Source organism: Scomber japonicus, chromosome 9, assembly GCF_027409825.1.
Source record: "Scomber japonicus isolate fScoJap1 chromosome 9, fScoJap1.pri, whole genome shotgun sequence".
In the NCBI taxonomy this organism is placed as follows: domain Eukaryota; kingdom Metazoa; phylum Chordata; class Actinopteri; order Scombriformes; family Scombridae; genus Scomber; species Scomber japonicus.
Window position 1 is genome coordinate 40,011,247 of NC_070586.1, and position 18,879 is coordinate 40,030,125.

At 36.9% G+C, this 18,879-nt stretch overlaps 1 protein-coding gene across 2 annotated transcripts; it reads left to right on the top strand.

Annotated features, from left to right (window-relative positions):
- The first annotated feature begins 387 nt into the window (after nt 1-387).
- On the top strand, nt 388-18,879 carry stxbp1b (syntaxin binding protein 1b). Of its 2 annotated transcripts, none has more exons than XM_053325004.1 (18): nt 388-432; nt 545-626; nt 2,514-2,590; nt 2,794-2,872; nt 3,515-3,618; nt 5,705-5,853; nt 6,835-6,919; nt 7,673-7,803; nt 8,255-8,362; nt 8,609-8,669; nt 9,713-9,778; nt 10,421-10,501; nt 11,357-11,495; nt 11,859-11,968; nt 12,837-12,938; nt 13,624-13,709; nt 13,850-14,004; nt 18,803-18,879. In XM_053325004.1, the coding sequence occupies exons 1-18, from the start codon at nt 388-390 to the stop codon at nt 18,877-18,879; spliced, it is 1,737 nt and encodes a 578-aa protein (XP_053180979.1). The 2 variants fall into 2 exon arrangements, with proteins under 2 accessions (XP_053180979.1, XP_053180978.1); XM_053325003.1 differs by lacking the exon at nt 18,803-18,879 and adding an exon at nt 15,823-15,932.

Sequence of the window (18,879 nt, forward strand, 5' to 3'; positions counted from 1 at the left end):
ATGTCAATAATCCCATTACTAATAACACTCCAATTAAAATTGTGATTTTTCCATACTTTTACAATTTTACATTTCTTTCCAGAAAGTTATCAATAAATGTGAAAGTTCATTGAAAAACAGCTGTTAACTCCCACTCACACCTCACCAGCATATATTTTCACTCAGAAATCTGATTTTAAGTGTAAATGTTAACAACTGTGTATCTTACAGAACCTTGGAAGTCTGGTTAACACTCGACAATAATGCTTAAATATCAAGTTTGCATTTCCAATTTTCATTGTTATTTACATGCATAAGGCAGTAGTGTTGAGGCATACTGTGAAATCTGGATCTTATGTTATTATCTTTACTGAAATGTATTCCTATCTGTCCTCCTTTACAGAGATAATGAACAATGTCATCAAGAAGGCGAGAGAAAAAGGAAAATGGAAGGTATGGTCCTTTTGTGTTGCCCATGATACAGTATAATACTATACCCAATGATGTGAGGATAGTCTCTGGATAACACTTGACTTGGCTGTCCTCTGTCTGCCTGTGTTTGTAGGTGCTGGTGGTTGATAAACTGAGTATGAGGATGATTTCTTCCTGCTGTAAGATGACAGACATCATGTCAGAGGGAATCACCAGTAAGTACAACTGCCTAGGCCTCCTTACTTCACTTCAGTTATAGACTGATGTTCATCAAATTTAGTGCTGGTAAATTGAATCCAGTTGAGTCTAAACTGATCCATGTGTGCTTATGAAGCTGAGATGTTTAGAAATGTTGAGGGAAAAAAGTATATTTATATTTATGAGCATGTTACTTTAACAGATCATCTATGTTACACCCACACAGGCGATTTGAATGATTGAGACTGATTAGATCGATTGACTAACTGTTACATTTTCCTCATCTATTAGAGCAGGGCTAAAGACAACTTTATCATTCTTTCAAATCCATGGAGTACACTGACATCTGGTACAGTAATTACCAACAGACACTGTGGAGATTTCTTGTTTTCTTGTTTGCATTCAGTGTTACTCACTAAAAACACGGTGTGTGTATGACTGAAGTCTAAAAAGGTGTTGAATGCATTTCTTTCCACATTAAAACATTTTTAAATTAGATTTAGGCAAGGCAAGTCAGCTTTATTTATACAGTGCATGTCATACACAGGAGCAACTCAGTGTGCTTTACATAAAAACATGATAAACAGTAAAAATGGGAACCATGGATGGATGGATGGATGGATGGATGGATGGATGGATGGATGGATAGATAGATAGATAGATAGATAGATAGATAGATAGATAGGTAGATAGATAGATAGATAGATGGACGGACGGACGGACGGACGGACGGACGGACGGACGGACGGACGGACGGACGGACGGACGGACGGACGGACGGACAGACAGACAGACAGACAGACAGACAGACAGACAGACAGACAGACAGACAGACAGACAGACAGACAGATAGATAGATAGATAGATAGCTGGATGGATGGATGGATGGATGGATGGATGGATGGATAGATAGATAGATAGATAGATAGATAGATAGATAGATAGATAGACTCAGCTCAATAAAAGCATAAAAAAGCAGACAATGTAAAGACAGTAAAAAGAGATGTAAGAGTAATAGGCAAATAGATAGATAAAAAAAACAAAAAAACATGTATTGTCTACAAATAAATAAGGATACTAAAATTTGTTACAAAAACACATGACCTAATAAAGTTCAAGTTGAAATAAAAACCATTGTAGGCCTACTGGTTAAAAGTTCAAATTAAGAATAAACCCAGTGCATCATAAAAGCTTTAAAATCATTAAAAGGACATACAGTACATACATACACACTTCACCATGTTTAGTTTGAACTCTGGGCTCAACTATCTGACCTGAGTCAGTAGATCTCAGAGCTCTGGGCTCAACTATCTGACCTGAGTCAGTAGATCTCAGAGCTCTGGGCTCAACTATCTGACCTGAGTCAGTAGATCTCAGAGCTCTGGGCTCAACTATCTGACCTGAGTCAGTAGATCTCAGAGCTCTGGGCTCAACTATCTGACCTGAGTCAGTAGATCTCAGAGCTCTACTGGGTTTATATTCTACTAACATGTCATTCATGTATTCAGGACCTAAACCATTCAGTGATTTACACTAATATAGTGCCTGTTCAAAATGTTCCTATTGGAATGAACTGATTGCTTATTAATTTACAAATACATGATATATATGTCTATATGCTAGAGTTCATCTTTATAAAAGGCAGCAGTTGCAAGTTTTTAAATTTTAATTTAAAGTCTAAATAATGACTTTTGTGAGATGAATATGAAGTATACTCACATGATATTGCACTTTAAGAGACTTCCACATTGTCCTCAGTCTCAAGTCAGTTAACAAGTGAATGCATCATGAGGTAACAGAGAGACAGTTGCATTCCATTGTACAAAGATTCTGTATAAACATTTAATTCACTGATGTTCTTATAAATAGATTATTGCTGATTACTGTTTTCTTTTGCTCTCCAGTTGTAGAAGACATAGGCAAGCGGCGTGAGCCTCTGCCCAGCATGGAAGCCATCTACCTGATAACCCCCTCAGACGAGGTCAATGTCACAGATATCACTCTCACTTTGCAATTGTGTCCATAAATTTGAAAAAAAAAATTGGATAATCATCTGATGAGTATTGGACATTTGTAAAACATCTGTAGTTGTTGGTTTTATTCACCATTTCTTTCCATGAATAACTGATTCCTTTTCACATCAGTCAATGAGTCAACACATTGTTCTCTCCTGTGTTCTCTTAGTCTGTTGAGGGTCTGATTGATGACTTCAGAGACCCGCAGTCTCCCAGGTACCGAGCAGCTCACGTCTTCTTCACTGACAGTGAGTAACTGCCATCCAAGACCACAAAATATAGATATGATATAGATATAAATATAGATATATACGAACATTTGTCCCTAAACATTCACATCCTTTGAAATACACACTAGCTGATGTTTGTACTGCACATAGTTTACTGAGCAGCTGCTGAAGGAATAATTATACTAGTGAAATAAACTTAGTATAAATGTGAGGTAATAACTTGATCCCTGCTTCATTATAACCTCAGATACTACTTTACTGTCACAAGCTGTAGAGTATTTACACCAATACATCACCTAAAGATGATACATCCTGCCCAAAAAGTACATTTGTTCAGTCTCTCTGACAGAACTATTTGTACAAATGCTCAAACAACCGTGTCCATGGGGTCCACATGGACATGCTGGCTGGGAGCCTCTCTGGCTGTGAAATGCACACAACTTCCACATGTATGTCACATTGTATAGACTCTCTCTTGTGGACTCTAAGCCCAAATTCATTTTATTATTCCAGACTGGACATGAGACAATGTTTTCCCTTAAATATGTGACCTTTAAAACCCTAATTTATTCAGCCAATTAAGTGAATTTATACATATTGAAACAGTCAGTATTGATGTAATATTGTATCTAAATCATGTTTTTGTGTGATTGTTTGCAGCAATCCCAGACTCGTTGTTTGGACTGTTGACCAAATCCCGCGCTTCCAAAGCCATGAAGGCCTTGACTGAGATCCACGTCGCCTTTCTGCCCTATGAATCTCAAGTAAGACACTGTCCACATTGAGATTAGACTGTTTATCATGATCTGCCTCAGGTATGATAGATGAGGTCTGGAAGGATTTCACTCAACCGTGTCATTAGTACGGTTGAGTTTGGAGTTCAGAGATGAAACTCACAGCCTTCCCCTTCATTATCAGTCCACATCTTCTCCTCTAACTTCACTAATACAAACACAACAGCAGGTTTGTACAGAAGCTTATTTGTGTACTTCCCGAAATCTGAGATAAGAACATATGTGTCTGTGTCTCAGTGTGGAGGCAGGAAGTGGTTTGTTTGTACTAATTTGCATGTTTTATTTTGTTTGCTTAACTGTACACAAACAAATATGTCAAAAACACAATGTATAGTTTAAAAAGGAGTGTGGGATGTAATTGTTTCTCTATAAAAGACCAGCTGGCTCTCTATCTATCTGCCTAGTAGGTGTGTTTCTGAAGGAGGCAGGAGATGTAGTAGTTAATTCTGTCAAATCACAAATATAATCTAGGTTGTGTTGTAGAAAAATTCATTTTATCATCTCCTAAACAAAATGAGAAAGTGTTGCAGCAGTAGGAGGGACAACGAGGCTCGCTGTTTTGTGTTGGATCAGCTTTAGTCTTCAATCCTCTGCTGTTGTCCTGTAGTTTTAATCCTGAGGAGGAAGGGGGGGGACTCGCCACACTGACCCCACCTCCTCTGATCTCTTTACCTGATTGGCTAACCAGACTTAACATTCATTCCCTGTAGCCAATGGGAGTGCAGATAAGGTGTGTGTGACAAGAGAAAGCACAGGGATTGTTATCATGTGATGGAGTCAGTAACAGATGGGCGCATGTGTGTGTGTGCATGTTTGTAAGATTGTGTGTGTGTGTGGAAAAGGGATCAATGTGTGTTGTTTTTTGTAAAGGAATTTTTTAGTTACTATATTAAATTTCAACATGTTCAGGTTTTCTCATAAGCCTTTATAGGACACTCATTGAAATACTTGGAAACCCCATATTTCAACCTTAGAGAGTTATTGGGGGATATTTCATGACTTTGTTTTTCAAAATGTTTCATTTTTATGTTGAAAAATCAAAAACAATTAAGTTACCATATATGGTTCCTCACTGGTCTATAGGGTAAAACTTATATTATAAAATATATTATAAAAAATATAAAGAGAAACACATATCAGCTTTTTCTTGAAATACTGATACTGGTACTGAAAATTCATATAATTGTTATTTTATTCAATCAATTATTAGTGATATTTTTTTATGATTGAATTATAAGAAAAAATAAGTACCACCCCTACTTTCATTTGTCAATATTCTTTGTTTTCAGTGGATCAACTGTTGGGCTTGATATTGACGCAGAAACTTGGGAGGAAATGTTCCTAAATGAATGTTACTTTAAGTTTAATACATGTTTCTTATATACATACATTATACATATGAATAATAAGAAGTGAAAAATAGCATTATAAGTATTAGTGACAAGACTTCTTTTCTTATAATTCAATCAGAAAAACTAAATAAAGTATTGAATTACTAAATCAATTTGAACAGTAATTTTAAGTTTAATAATCACAGTTATAGATGCATCGGTTGTATGTCCTACGCAATCCTATGCAAAAAACACATATCTCAATATTTAGCACAACTATTCAACCATAGAAAGTGAGAGTTTCACACATTTAGCATTGTTAGTTTCAATGTTCTGATCATATATGTGGGAGTAGCTAGGGGGCACACTACCATACTTAACAAATTCTTGAAGAACACTCAAGTTTGAAAAGCTCTGAGCCACTGCTGATTGGTCAGAGGCCATGAAGTCACTAGCTGTGACTTAACCTGATCTTTGCTGATTGGCAATCAACATGATTCTATAACCTCACAGAGAGGCATGATGACCACATATAGTTTTTTGCCCAATAAAGAGATAAAAGTTTTTCCTCATAAATGTTCATGTTTGCATACAATATAAAATAAAAGCCCATTTATAATAAAGCATATGCATTCAAACCCAGTCCATCCACATGTGTGATCTGTCCATTGTGAAACAGGTGTAGCGTTATAAAAGATTGGACCATACGTTGTCTCTGTGTCCAGGTCTTCTCCCTGGATAGAGTGGATGCCTTTCAGGACTTCTACAGCCCCTTCAAGGCTGACGTGAAGAACAACATGCTGGAGTCTTGTGCTGAGCAGATCGCTACCCTCTGTGCCACTCTCAAAGAGTATCCTGGAGTCCGATACAGAGCGTGAGATTCATATTTTACTCCTTCTAACACCTCATCAATGCCACTGGGCTATCATCATTTCATCATCCCTTCATACAGATGTTTCACCTTCAAACCATCTCGATGAGTATAAGCCCTATACTTACCTGGTAGGCTTTTAATGTGAAAGAAAGGAAGTGTTGAGTTTCATTGGTGGTAGCAGTCTAAAAAATGAAAGTGAAAGCAACAGGATGAAATGAGTGAAGCTAAGCTATTTAAAAAAAGAGCAACTGAAGGACTTAGAGAGTGTGGCATGACTCTGTTGTTGCACTGATAGAAATGAATTCACTCAAAACTAAATTGATCCTGTGATCCGTTACTATACGGGTCATTCCAGACCTTTATTAGTGTCTGCTTTATTAGTTTGTGCTGGATACTATTTAAATATTTTAGGGTTATTAGCCAATAATGTTATAAAAAGACACACATAGCATCTTGAAAACATATTCAAAGCAAATTCAAAAACTCAATTAATGAATACATTTCCTGTTTTTCTGAATTAACGAGATCACTTAAAACAACAGACGCTTTAGTTTAATCTGTTTTTTTTTTCTTTGTTTTGGGTTTGAGACACTGGGAGACACTCTACTGTTTTTAAGTCACATAGATGGTAATGTCATTAGTTAGTTGACTTAGGCACCTTAGGACTTTGCGGTTGTTCAGACGGAAAGCTCTTTGGGATCTGCTGGATATTACGAATAAATCATTCAGAAAAACAGGAACTTTTTTTTTTTTCATGTGAATGTAAAGTAATACCCTTCCGTAGGTATCTGAGTGTTCCCACAGAACGCACAATTAGCCTACACACAAAGGCAAAAACGCCAGTAGATGTGACATTAGAAATAGAATTAGCACTTTGAGATTGCTTTTATGAAAAGTGCATTACAAATAAAATGTATTATTATTATTATTATTAGAATCAGCTGGTCTTATGTGACTCTGTATTTGTGTGTCTTGGTTCAGGGAGTACAAAGACTGTTCGGTTCTGGCCCAAATGCTTCAGGAGAAGCTGGATGGTTACAAGGCTGATGACCCCACCATGGGAGAGGTACACTGAAAATAAACCATGTTTAAACTGGTTATAACCACAGAAAAGTGCAGAATTTAAACGGCAAGATGAGCAATTCAAATATATATATGTAACCCTAACCCATATATATATATATATATATATATATATATATATATATATATATATTAAGTAGTGTTTAATTATTTGGTACAAAGTTTTTATGGTTGCACCACTTAGAAATTTTTGCCATGATATTCTCTCAAAATGGATTAAAAGCAGAAATGTGATGCTGAGTCCACAAAGTTATTCATACGTTTATTTTCACATTTGAACCCTTTGACTAAACCACATTGACCCTTGTATGTATGTATGCATTTCATGTATCTCTTGAAACATCCATCTGATTGACTCCACACTGGACACGTCCAATAATGATCAACCAAGGGAGTGCAGTGTCAAATTTGGTGCAATTTGGACATGCAATACTTTAAATATGAATAAACTTTCAAACCACCAGCGATCAGTGGACTGCAGAGCTCTGCTGACTCCAGAATTTCAATCAAGAATGGACACTCTGACCTTATGTCTAGATAGAAAGTGTAGGGTTAGCAGCATGTTTAGCAGATCAGCAGTGAGTGACTATACAGGAGGCGTTCAGGTACACGGTGGAGCATAGGTCACCTGCGTTTTAGAACTTAGAGAAATGGAACTGACAAGTTGACAGGCAGAGGCAAGGATCTGAAATGAAATGTAAGTGTGTTCATTGATGTCTCCTTTGGATGCCTTCAGGGTCCAGACAAGTCTCGCACTCAGCTGCTGATCCTGGACCGCGGGTTTGATCCAGTGACTCCTCTCCTGCATGAGCTCACGCTGCAGGCCATGGCCTACGACCTGCTGGGCATCGAGAACGACGTGTACAGGTAGACAAGCACGAATGTTACTGAAGGAGGTCAAACAGCTGTCATGTTTCCAATTTATTTTGTTGTTTGATTGTGAGTGGCACTCAGTGTTTGTTTTCTAATTCATCTATTCTATTCTATTCTATTTATTTCAGTGTAGTCAGCCAATACAACCTAGATGTCATGCTTAATTCCTACACAGTGAAAAAAGATCATAATGTCATGTTTAAAATATAATTTCTTCTTAAAATGATAAAAAATGCTTCAATTAAAAAATGCAATGTATCGTAAATGTAAAAACTACACATAAACTGCACCATCATAAGAAGTTTTTCAATCTCAATCCGTACAACAGTTGATTTTTTATTTTGTATTTCAAAAGTAGTAGTAAAGACACACACACACACACACACACACACACACACACTCTAAACTCCGTAAACATGTCTGACCCCCCCCCCCCCCCCCTCAGTTTTGAGACCAGCGGGATGGGGGAGACGAGGACGAAGGAAGTATTGCTGGATGAGGATGACGACCTGTGGCTGAGTCTGAGACACAAACACATCGCAGAGGTGTCGACGTGAGTGGCTTCAACTCACACCCACACACTCACACACACACACACACACACACACACACACACACACACGCACAGCATATGTACAATATGTGGAATTAAGAAAACAAAGATGCACCTTCCTCTATCACATACTGTACCTACACCTTTGTCATATGTAGCAAAAAGAGACCTTACTCTGTTTTCATTCATCAAACACACTTCCTATTTCCTGACTTTTATTTTGACATCTCCTGTCTTCCTGTCCAGAGCCGTGACTCGCTCTCTGAAAGAATTCTCTGCCAGCAAAAAGATGAACACTGGAGAAAAGGTAGAGGACACACTGTATCGCTGAGCTCTGGTTTCAGGATGTGTTACTGTGTTACAGCTTTCACCTCTGTCCTTCACACACTCACACAGCGGTAGAAGAACAAGTCCTGTAACTTTACTGTGATGCACATTACTGGAACACATTTACAGTCAAATATACTATAAGTGAATGACTTAACCCTTACATACTATTCAGGGTCTAATTTGGCCCAGTTTTACATTTAAGAGAAGAACAAACACCTTAAAAACCTTGTCTTTTAGCCAGAAATGTGATTTGTCTGGTATACACTGTAGGATATTTTATTCTAGTTCATTTAAAATCATATTTTAAACTTTTTTAAAAACTTTTTTTTTAAACATTCAGATGAAAAGCTGCATTTTGATTTGAGGTCAATTAGTGTTTTTTGCCCTATGGACAAAGACAGACACTCATGACAAATACGATACAGTAAGTCTTGACTGCTTGTAAATATTATTGTCAACAGTAAAGTCTTAAGTACAAATACCATTTAAGAATGAATGTATTCCTGCATGAGGCCTAATATCTTTCTGATCTAACTTCCTGAATGTGAGCACCAGCCAAACAGTCTTCCAAGCAGTTGTCAGGACTTGTATTCACCAGTCATGATCACTGCATCAATATTTGAGCAGAGGTGGAGCTGATTGAACTACTTACTTCTTATATTGGTAGTCACATTCAAACATAAAAACATGTGTCTAGAAGTGAATGTAAAAAACCTTATTTTGCAGTTGCAAATTCAACCTGTTCTTACTTAAATCGAAATAGTCTACAAATAAGTGTCTGTAGAAATAAAGGAATAATATATAATGTGAAACAGAAGAAAACTTAAAAAAAAACTTGTTAGAGGGAAATACAAATAAATGAACTCTAAAGGCTAAAATAGAAAGAGAAAGATGTTTTTCACTGAACGATACATCATGTTGTGGAATATAATTACATTTTTTTATATTTTACTGTACATCTGCAAAATATGCTAAGACTGTAGCTTTCAGGTGATTTATATCATCTCATCTGTCTTCCAGACCACCATGAAGGAACTGTCTCAGATGCTGAAGAAGATGCCTCAGTATCAGAAAGAGCTCAGCAAGGTAAGAGCTGCAGTGTTCCTGTACAGTCTAACACCTCAGGTTACTGTATGTAATGCACTTTGATGAGTGTTTTCATCCAAAGTAGATCAGGTTAAAGATACAACTTGATTCAATCTGTCCACTAGGTCTGGGCGATGTGGGCAAAATCAAATATCACAATATTTTTGACCCAATACCTCAATATGGATATTGTGACTATTGGTGCTTTCACATAATATTTATATAGTGACAGTTTTGATAAATAATCATCAGTAATGTGGATATAATGAGTATGTAAGTATGTAAATGCAAAAAATAGAATAGCTAGAACAGTCTGGTAAATTCATAAAATGACATAATTCGTATCACGATATCCAAAATCTATCTAGCCTCATATCATGATATCGATATAATATTGATACATAGCCCAGCCCTACTGTCCACTCACATGTATACATATATGGATACATGTGCTTGCATGTGTGGAGGCGTGGATAATCAGGTTTGAATCTGTCTTAATAAACTGTCTTTCAGCAAAATCTATCTCTAACACTTTATTTTCTGGAGCTCAACTTTATTTTGAATATTTCCCATCCGGCAAATATTACTGATTGTTCTCTGTGTGAAAAACACAGTAACAGCATGTGTCTTCTCTGACCTCAGTACTCAACCCATCTCCACCTGGCTGAGGACTGTATGAACCGCTACCAGGGAACTGTGGACAAACTCTGTCGTGTAGAGCAGGTAAACCAGACGGACGACTTCCCTCATCTGCAAAGTTAGATGAAAAATGTGATGATGTCATTTAACCTACCCTTAGCAAAAAGTAGTATACTTGAAGGTCATTTCATTAAGTATGCTGGACTGTAAGTATATCAAGTATACTACGGACCATGTACTTGTAGTGTACTATACTAATTTAAATTTAATACCTCTTTGGACTAAATTGGAACATTTTAAGTTTACAAAAGTACACTTTCAAGTATACATCAAGTACACTCATCTATATACCACTAGTGTACTAGGTATATACTTCTAGTCCACATTTTAGTTTATTGCAGTATACTTAAAGTATAGCACAAGTCCACTCTTCTATATAGTGCCATTGTACTAGTTCTATACTATATGATGTTGAACATGTAAGTTTATAACAGGGTAATACCTCAAAGCTAAAAACATTTTTATTCTGCTAAATGAAATGTAAGCACGAGTCAATGACTTGACCTTATTCTGTACTTGGATCAAGATATACTAAGTATTAGTACTTTGTGGCAGAAAGAAGTAAAAAGTATACTAAAGTACAAGTATAAGCTTTCTAAGTGTAAGTCTTAGTATTAATGTACTTAGTCTTAGACTTTTCTTTATACTTTTCAGTATAAGCCAAGTATACTTCACTATACTATTCTTAAGTATATAAAATATAGTATATACAAAGTAAACTAGTATACTGCCTCAGTTTTAGTATAAAATAAGTATACGTGTAGTACATTTGAATAAACTACTTTTTGCTAAGGGTAACTAGCCTCACTGTGTCCAAAGCTCACCTCTTTCCTCTAACACCTGAGCTGATTCCCTCGCTCTCTCCTCCTGTCTGTTAAGGATCTGGCGATGAGCACAGATGCAGAGGGAGAGAAGATCAAGGATCCAATGAGACTGATTGTACCCGTTCTACTGGACACCAACGTCAGCGTGTCTGACAAGATCCGCATCATCCTGCTCTACATCTTCCTGAAGAATGGTCAGATATCCACTGTTTATTTTCTATTTATTCGTTTAGTGCATCCTGTCAATTCTCCTTCACATCAGTAATGACTTTGGGAAAATCCTGCTGAATGATGAGTAAAGCACTGTTGTGGTATTTTACTGTAATTCTGAATTGAATCTCAGGTATTTATACTGTATATTCATGTTTTATTATTTGGTTTCTTTAGTGCTCCTAACCCTAATCCTAACCCTAACTTTCCCTCATATCTACATGTATGACAGCATATGTGTGAATGTGCAGTCTGTCATGCATGTGTGTGTGTGTGTGTGTGTGTGTGTGTGTGTGTGTGTTGCATGTATGGATTGTAAAGATCTGCTGCATGTGTTTGTGAGTCAGGTGTGTCTGAGGAGAACCTGTGTAAGCTGCTTCAGCATGCCAACATCCCACCAGAGGACAGTGACATCATTTCCAACATGGCTCACCTGGGTGTGCCCATTATCTCTGAGGTGAGCCGTCTTGGCCCAGGACCCGAGTATGTCCTCCTGAACTCCTCCATAGTGTTTACTGTTGTAATTTTTTGTAGCTTTGGAGGGCACGTTATAGAAACAAAGAAAAAATGTTTAGTGAGGGTCAACACTGGATGCTACGCTAGACCCTCCCATCCTGACTCAAAGCTTTCAAACTCCAAGCATCCACTCGTACACATCTGCTTCATACCTCAAGAGAATAGCTTTTTTAACCCTTGCATACTGTTTGGGTCAAATTTGACAGCTGTAACAACACCCTAAATGTCTTTTATATTGAAATTTGATGACTTTTCCTCAAGTGGCTCAAAATGCACGAAAATTAAAATATATTAAAATGTTATATTTTTGTATAGGTGCCACAAACCTGAGCTGTATCTATGTCCATGTGTTTTAGTGAAATGAATAGTTAATAGTTTTAATAAGATAGTAGTTATGAGGATTTCTTTTTATGATGTAGCAGTGAAGACTGATGGCTCTAATGGTTCTACAATAAACCCCACACTTCCATAAAGTTATAAAATACATTATTGCTATTTTATATTTTCATGTCTTAGGTAAAATAGGACATGATATTGTGTGATAGGAGCTGTTTTTGGTGTAAAAGCTAAAAACTACACTCTCTCTGCTCTCTGAAACATGAATCAAGGTTTAATCACATTTATTGATCAGTCAGATCAACTATTGATGCTTTCTAAACACATCTGTGCTTCAACATTTGGTATAAACACTTTTTATGAGGGGAACAAACCACAAGTGTGTAGAATATGAACAGTTTGTAAGAGGAAAAAACTACTTTAAAGCTGAGTGTTAGAAAGTGAAAGCATTATTGATGAGTGTGTCTCCACAGGTCACCGTCAAGAAAGCCAAGAAGCCCGACCGCAAGGAGCGAATCAGTGAGCAGACCTACCAGCTCTCCAGGTGGACTCCTCTGGTCAAGGATCTCATGGAGGTACTTCTCCTCTCCTGTTACCTTGACCTGCATTCAGTGCAGTACGACTACACACTTCTACTGACATGAGACAGCTTACTCAAATGCTACAGGATAGCAGGATATGCATGTTGACAAGGTTTTAATAATGTTACAAGTAGTGATAATTCTTCTAAACTATGTAATGTCTTTCTCACATTTATTGGAGTGATTTCAAAATATATAAAGTATAGACATTTAGGTGGAAACTTTCCATGGGAATTAACAGGAATATACAGTTAACAGAAGATTTCGTTTTTTCTGTTGTTGTATCAGTTTTCTGTACTGTATTTGTTGTAGCATGTTTCCATCTATCAGACCGGTAAAAACATTTTGACTTCCTCCAGTTTCACACAAAAGTCAGATTTCACACACAAGCTGGTAAAATGCAGCAGAAGGAATAAACTCAGAAATCCTCTTCAAAATACAAGGATGCTGCTCCAGATAGGATTTAAATGACAGGAGGAGTGAGTCCTGAGTGAAAGTGGAATTAATTGGCAGTGAAAAATGAATATGACCAACATATTTGCTCCAGACAGGATTCAAATGACTGACCAGCACATCATGTTGGAATTACCCTACTTCCCCCAGAGACATCGATGTAGTCCCTATAAACTGAGCCTAAATTCACCTCTCATGTAAACTTTGGCAACTTTTGTTACTACAGGACGCCATTGAGGACAAACTTGACATCAAGCAGTACCCGTACATTTCCCAGCGACAAGCTAGTTCCAAAGCCAGCGCTCCAACAAGGTTAGTCACTTTATGTGTATTACTCTAAACTTTAAGTAGCAAATGACTTGAATAAGAGTTTAACATTATTGACTGCACTGGTAAAAAAAAAGCAACTATCTTTCAATATTTTGTGTATCTATGTGTTTGTAATGTAGCAGTGCTCGCTATGGTAACTGGCACAAGAACAGGGGACCCACGGAGATGAAGACGGGCCCCAGGATCATCGTCTTCATCATCGGAGGAGTCACCTACAGCGAGATGCGCTGTGTGTATGAGGTCACTCAGGCCAACGGCAAGTGGGAGGCCGTCATTGGTGAGTCCATTGCTGTCCTGTTAGAAGTCTTTAAAGGGTTAACTGGTTGATGACTTACACACATAAACAGCTGATATGTGTAGCTGTGGAGCAGCTTTAACCCTGATGACGTGAGCTGGAGCTTGATTTTTATTAGAAAGTGGAGGAGTGGAATTTAAAAGTGGATAGGAGGGTTTTTTAAAGATGCTGTCGAGCTGCAGTATGAAAAATGTACGATCCGGGGTTTGTAGCTTGAGGTTTTTCTAAAACTTTATTTCAATTTCAACATTTTCATTTGATTTTTTTCACAAGTTGGTAGGTAGGTACCTATATTGATCCCCTAGAGAGAAATTGAAAAAATGACACCACAGTATCTGTATAAGGGTGAAAGTGATTTTTTTTAATATATATATATACAATCATATATATATATATATATTCCTGGTAAACAGTAAGGACAGCCTCAGTCTTATTAGTGGTAGTGGGAGGTACTGGGAGGGTTAGGGTTGAGCTGATGGCTGATGGTATGAATGGTATAGTATCTTACTTTACTCTCAGCTTAATATTCATGGGGCTTAACACTAATATAGTATTACAGGGTCAGGACATCATTTGTATTTCATATATACACAGAATATACATAATATAGGTTTCAACTGGTAAAGTATTGATCATCTTTATGATCATTTGTAATAAAAATACATAAATTGGGGACACTAAGATTTCCAAATGTTTACTGTATAGCCAATGTATGAATTAAACTTTATTTTTCAAATGTATTTGAACATAAAGAATGATCATTTTAACCCTTACATACTGTTCAGGGTCAAACTGACCTGAACAGTATGCTGTAGAGCTGTGAAAACAATGTAATGTGTTTTTATTAGCCAGACTTTTCCTAATGTGAACCTGAATATACCAAACAAATTCATCATATTTTTATTTTTGTGCAGCTGATACACATTTTATATATGCAAATGTCCAGATTTGATTTTTTTAAATGAAAAAGTCAGCATTCAAACATGTTGTATTCATCATAGTCTATAAAATGTTCATATCATAAAATAGTGATTGTGAATATCTTTTTTTCTCCATAGATAAACACTCTGTTCACTCACATTAATCAAACATGTATTAATGACTGATGGGGAATTTATGAATGTGAATTGGTGTAGAGACTAATTATGAGTCACAATATGAACAGTATGTAAGGGTTAACAGAAGATTTAGTGAGAGAAAGACAATCACATTAAAAGACACTTTTACCTTCATATACTCAGCTGTAGATAAATTCAAAGTAAACAAACATTACAATTTAACATGACAGACTTCTGTCTTCTATTCTATTCCCTCTTATCTAATACTCATTACTTAATTCATATAGAGGCTTGACAATAGCATGTTTTTGTGAATATATCCTGGTATAGATAGATAAAAGCTGGGTAATTCCTCCTGAGGGTTTGGATCTTGCTGATGTGTCTGTTTGGAAATCTTATATTTATGTTCCTGTGCTGCTTATTCAGCAGAGCCGGCCTTCTGTGTAACAGCATTAATCACGTTCTGTGTGAGAGCTGATACGTTGTTGTGACTCTCAGGGAACGGATGCAGTGTCAGATACAGGAAGAAGGAGGGAGAACGACTGAATCTGCTAAATCTATCAGCAGGTTGACTTTCATGAGGCCTACAGTCAGCATTAGTGTGCAGAATTTTGTAACTTTCTTATGATACGAGTTTTCTGAAGTCATCCTTTTTCACTGTGATGCTGTGTATCTTATAAGCTTTCATTCAGAGCTCCAGGATTCAGTCAGAGTTCAGCTTTCAGGCTTTTGTCCTCTGTAGGTGGCACCCACATTCTCACCCCAACTAAGTACCTAAAGGAACTACAGCACCCAGACTTCCTGGACCCCAACGCCCCACCAGAGGGCACTGAGGAGCCACCGGCAGAGTGAAAACATGTTGAGAAGTAAATACTCAAGTCATGATGTGATTTGTGAATCCTAGTTTCCCTGTGTCAACCTAATCATCCTCCATCTTTACCCACTTTTGAGCCATTTAAGTATTTGTTGTTTTTTCATTGACACTCAAATGCTGATTTATCTGACTGTGTTCCCCCTGTCAGTGTTTTTGGTAGACTGTCTTGTTGGTGAACTGACCTGTAACTTGTGCATTCTACACTATGAAAGAAGTTGGACAGCAGCATCTTTCTGGTGTGTAGAGTGGAACAACACCATGAATGCCAGCAGTGAGAGACGGTCTGAAAGCGAGCTCTGTTATCTACATTTGTACAATCCATCATCATACATTTATTGCAGTGCCATATTGTATGCAGTGCTGTAATATTTTCACAGCACCTATTTTTGGAAAAAGACTTGTTGAAGATGCAACACACTTTCACATTCGTCTCTCACAACCTTGAGATACTATGAATCTAAGAGGAAGCAAGTTCTCAACCCTGATCCCTTTTCTCTCCCAAAAGTGAAACAATAGTATTAAAGTAGAACAATAAATCCCTCTTTGTATGAGGAGCTGTTAGGGACATTATTCAGTATCTCACATACACATATGCTACTCATTCAAATACTACACTGAAAACCACACACACACATACAAGAGAAATGCTTTTACATACACAATTAAAACACTCTCATTAAAACTCTTGGAAGTTTTCACACATACTAGTAAAATGTGCTCATATACACTGTCAAATGTGTGTTATGAAATCTTTTTATATAAACTATTTAAAAGCATTTACAGCTACTATTGAAAAAAACTATTTTGTATTATGGCATGGCAGTATTCAAGTTCAAGTTCCAGTCATTCCAACCATATATATTAATTACATACACCAGAACAAAATTGCGTTTCTCAGGACCAAACACAAAACACACAAGTGCTATATAAATGTCCACTGTGAAAAATATCTATCCTCGTCATGTTTTGGCTGGTCATTTTTCTGTCAGTCTGTGGTTTTGTATTGTACCTTTGTGTTCCCTCCAATTTGTGATTTGTTTCCTTACAAAATCACTGTTGTTTGTCTTTCTTGTGTTGTTTCTCTTTTCTATTCCCAAATCATTTTTCTTCTATGTGTAGCCACATCCTCACACAGAGAAATGGAACTGTACTTGTGCCTCTAAATGTGTTGCTAGGTTCTGAATATCTTTGCTGGAGATGTCTCATTGCTGATCTGTTGGTGAAGGGCTTGAGTGTTTTTTCTTCTTCAGTCTTAATAATTACAGTTGACAGCACAGTACAGTTATGCACATTGTACTTCTGTCAGCATAATAGTTGAATAGCCAAGACACCAAAATGATCCATGTGATAGGAGACCTTTTGCTGTGCACTTCCAGGACCACATAATCATTGTTGGTAGCACATAACAAACATTAATCTGTACCATGAAAAGCAAACGAACAAAATGTGAGCTCAGTCACTACAATCCTAAAAGAAACACATAATGGTAGATATTTTTATTTTAAATCTAGATTTTATGATACTATCTAGATCCTGAAAGAGAATATTAAAACTTAAGACCTTTAAAACAAAATGTACTTACTGGAAAAACTGAACATCTGACTCCTTACAGGGTATTTTTGTACAACCAAAACCTTTGTTAATTAACTTTATTTAACTGAAAACACACTGAAACACACTTATACTGAATCTGGGGTTACACCATGGTTACGTTTCCTAACCAATGTTGTCTCTATGGTAGCGACTTGTTAATCACAATGTAACCATGCCCTAAAGCATACTGTTTTATCGTCAAATATAAATTAAATGGGACCTTAACATCGTGCTGTATTGAAGAAATCTTGAAACTAACGATTGAGATTATAAACTCATTAGCAAAGTATTTACTGAAGGAATAAATTGAGTGTGAAGTAGGGATATTGTACCATAGACTTAATAAAATGAGACTTCTTTTTAGAGCCAGTAGAGTCTCCCCCTGCTGGCCATTAGAGATAATGCAGGGTTAAGGCACTTCCCCAAGGGCTTCACTTGTCAGACCTGGAACTACCTGCTTGGTGTAGACAGAGCAGGATATGGTGTGTGGCCTTTATGGGTGCATGCAAGAGCAAACATCTATATCAGCCTTGCAAATTACACATGATTGAATTTGATATGGTGCTAATAATAAATCCATACAAAAATAAAAATAAAACCACATGTATTTTCATTGAAATGCTTGTAGAACATTATAATAGATCATGTGTCACTCTTTGGTCAATTCTATCTTCTTTTCATTAGAATGTTAAATGTTAATTGAATCAAGAACCCATCAAAGGAGGTTCTACTTCACCTCCAAATTCAGCTTTACATGGTGACCTATGTTTAATCTCCCACTTAGTTCATTTAAATCTGTTAAATAGTGTTTGGTAGATGGCACAATTAGACAAACAAACAAACAAACAGACAACCCCCCTGGCAGAGATAATTACATGGATTAATGGTAAAGGCATTGATGGTAGACAATGAAGGTAGGTGTGGAGCTGGGGTGGCAGTAGTGTCTGGATTGTAAATTTGGAAGAAGGCAGCAAATAACCACTTGTTTAGTTTAAAAAAAGCAGGCATCTCTGTTTTCCCTGATCTCAAGACCTCAGTCATAAAAAGCCAGAATTATCCATCAAGAAAGCTTCAGCTCTACAGACAGTTGATGGAGTCTGCTTAGCTTTTAGAAGAGAATGTTGGAGTGGTCATAAACCTTGGACACATGGATGAGTTTGGAGATCATGACCATTAGGAACCTGTCAGTGAAACATGAGGCAATCCTTCACACATTATTATCATGTATTTACAGTATTTCACTTGTGTCTTTCAGGTTCAACTCAAATCATCACCCCTCCTCGCCTTCTAAAAACCCTCAAAGATCTGGAGAAAGAAGAGCAGACCAGCTAA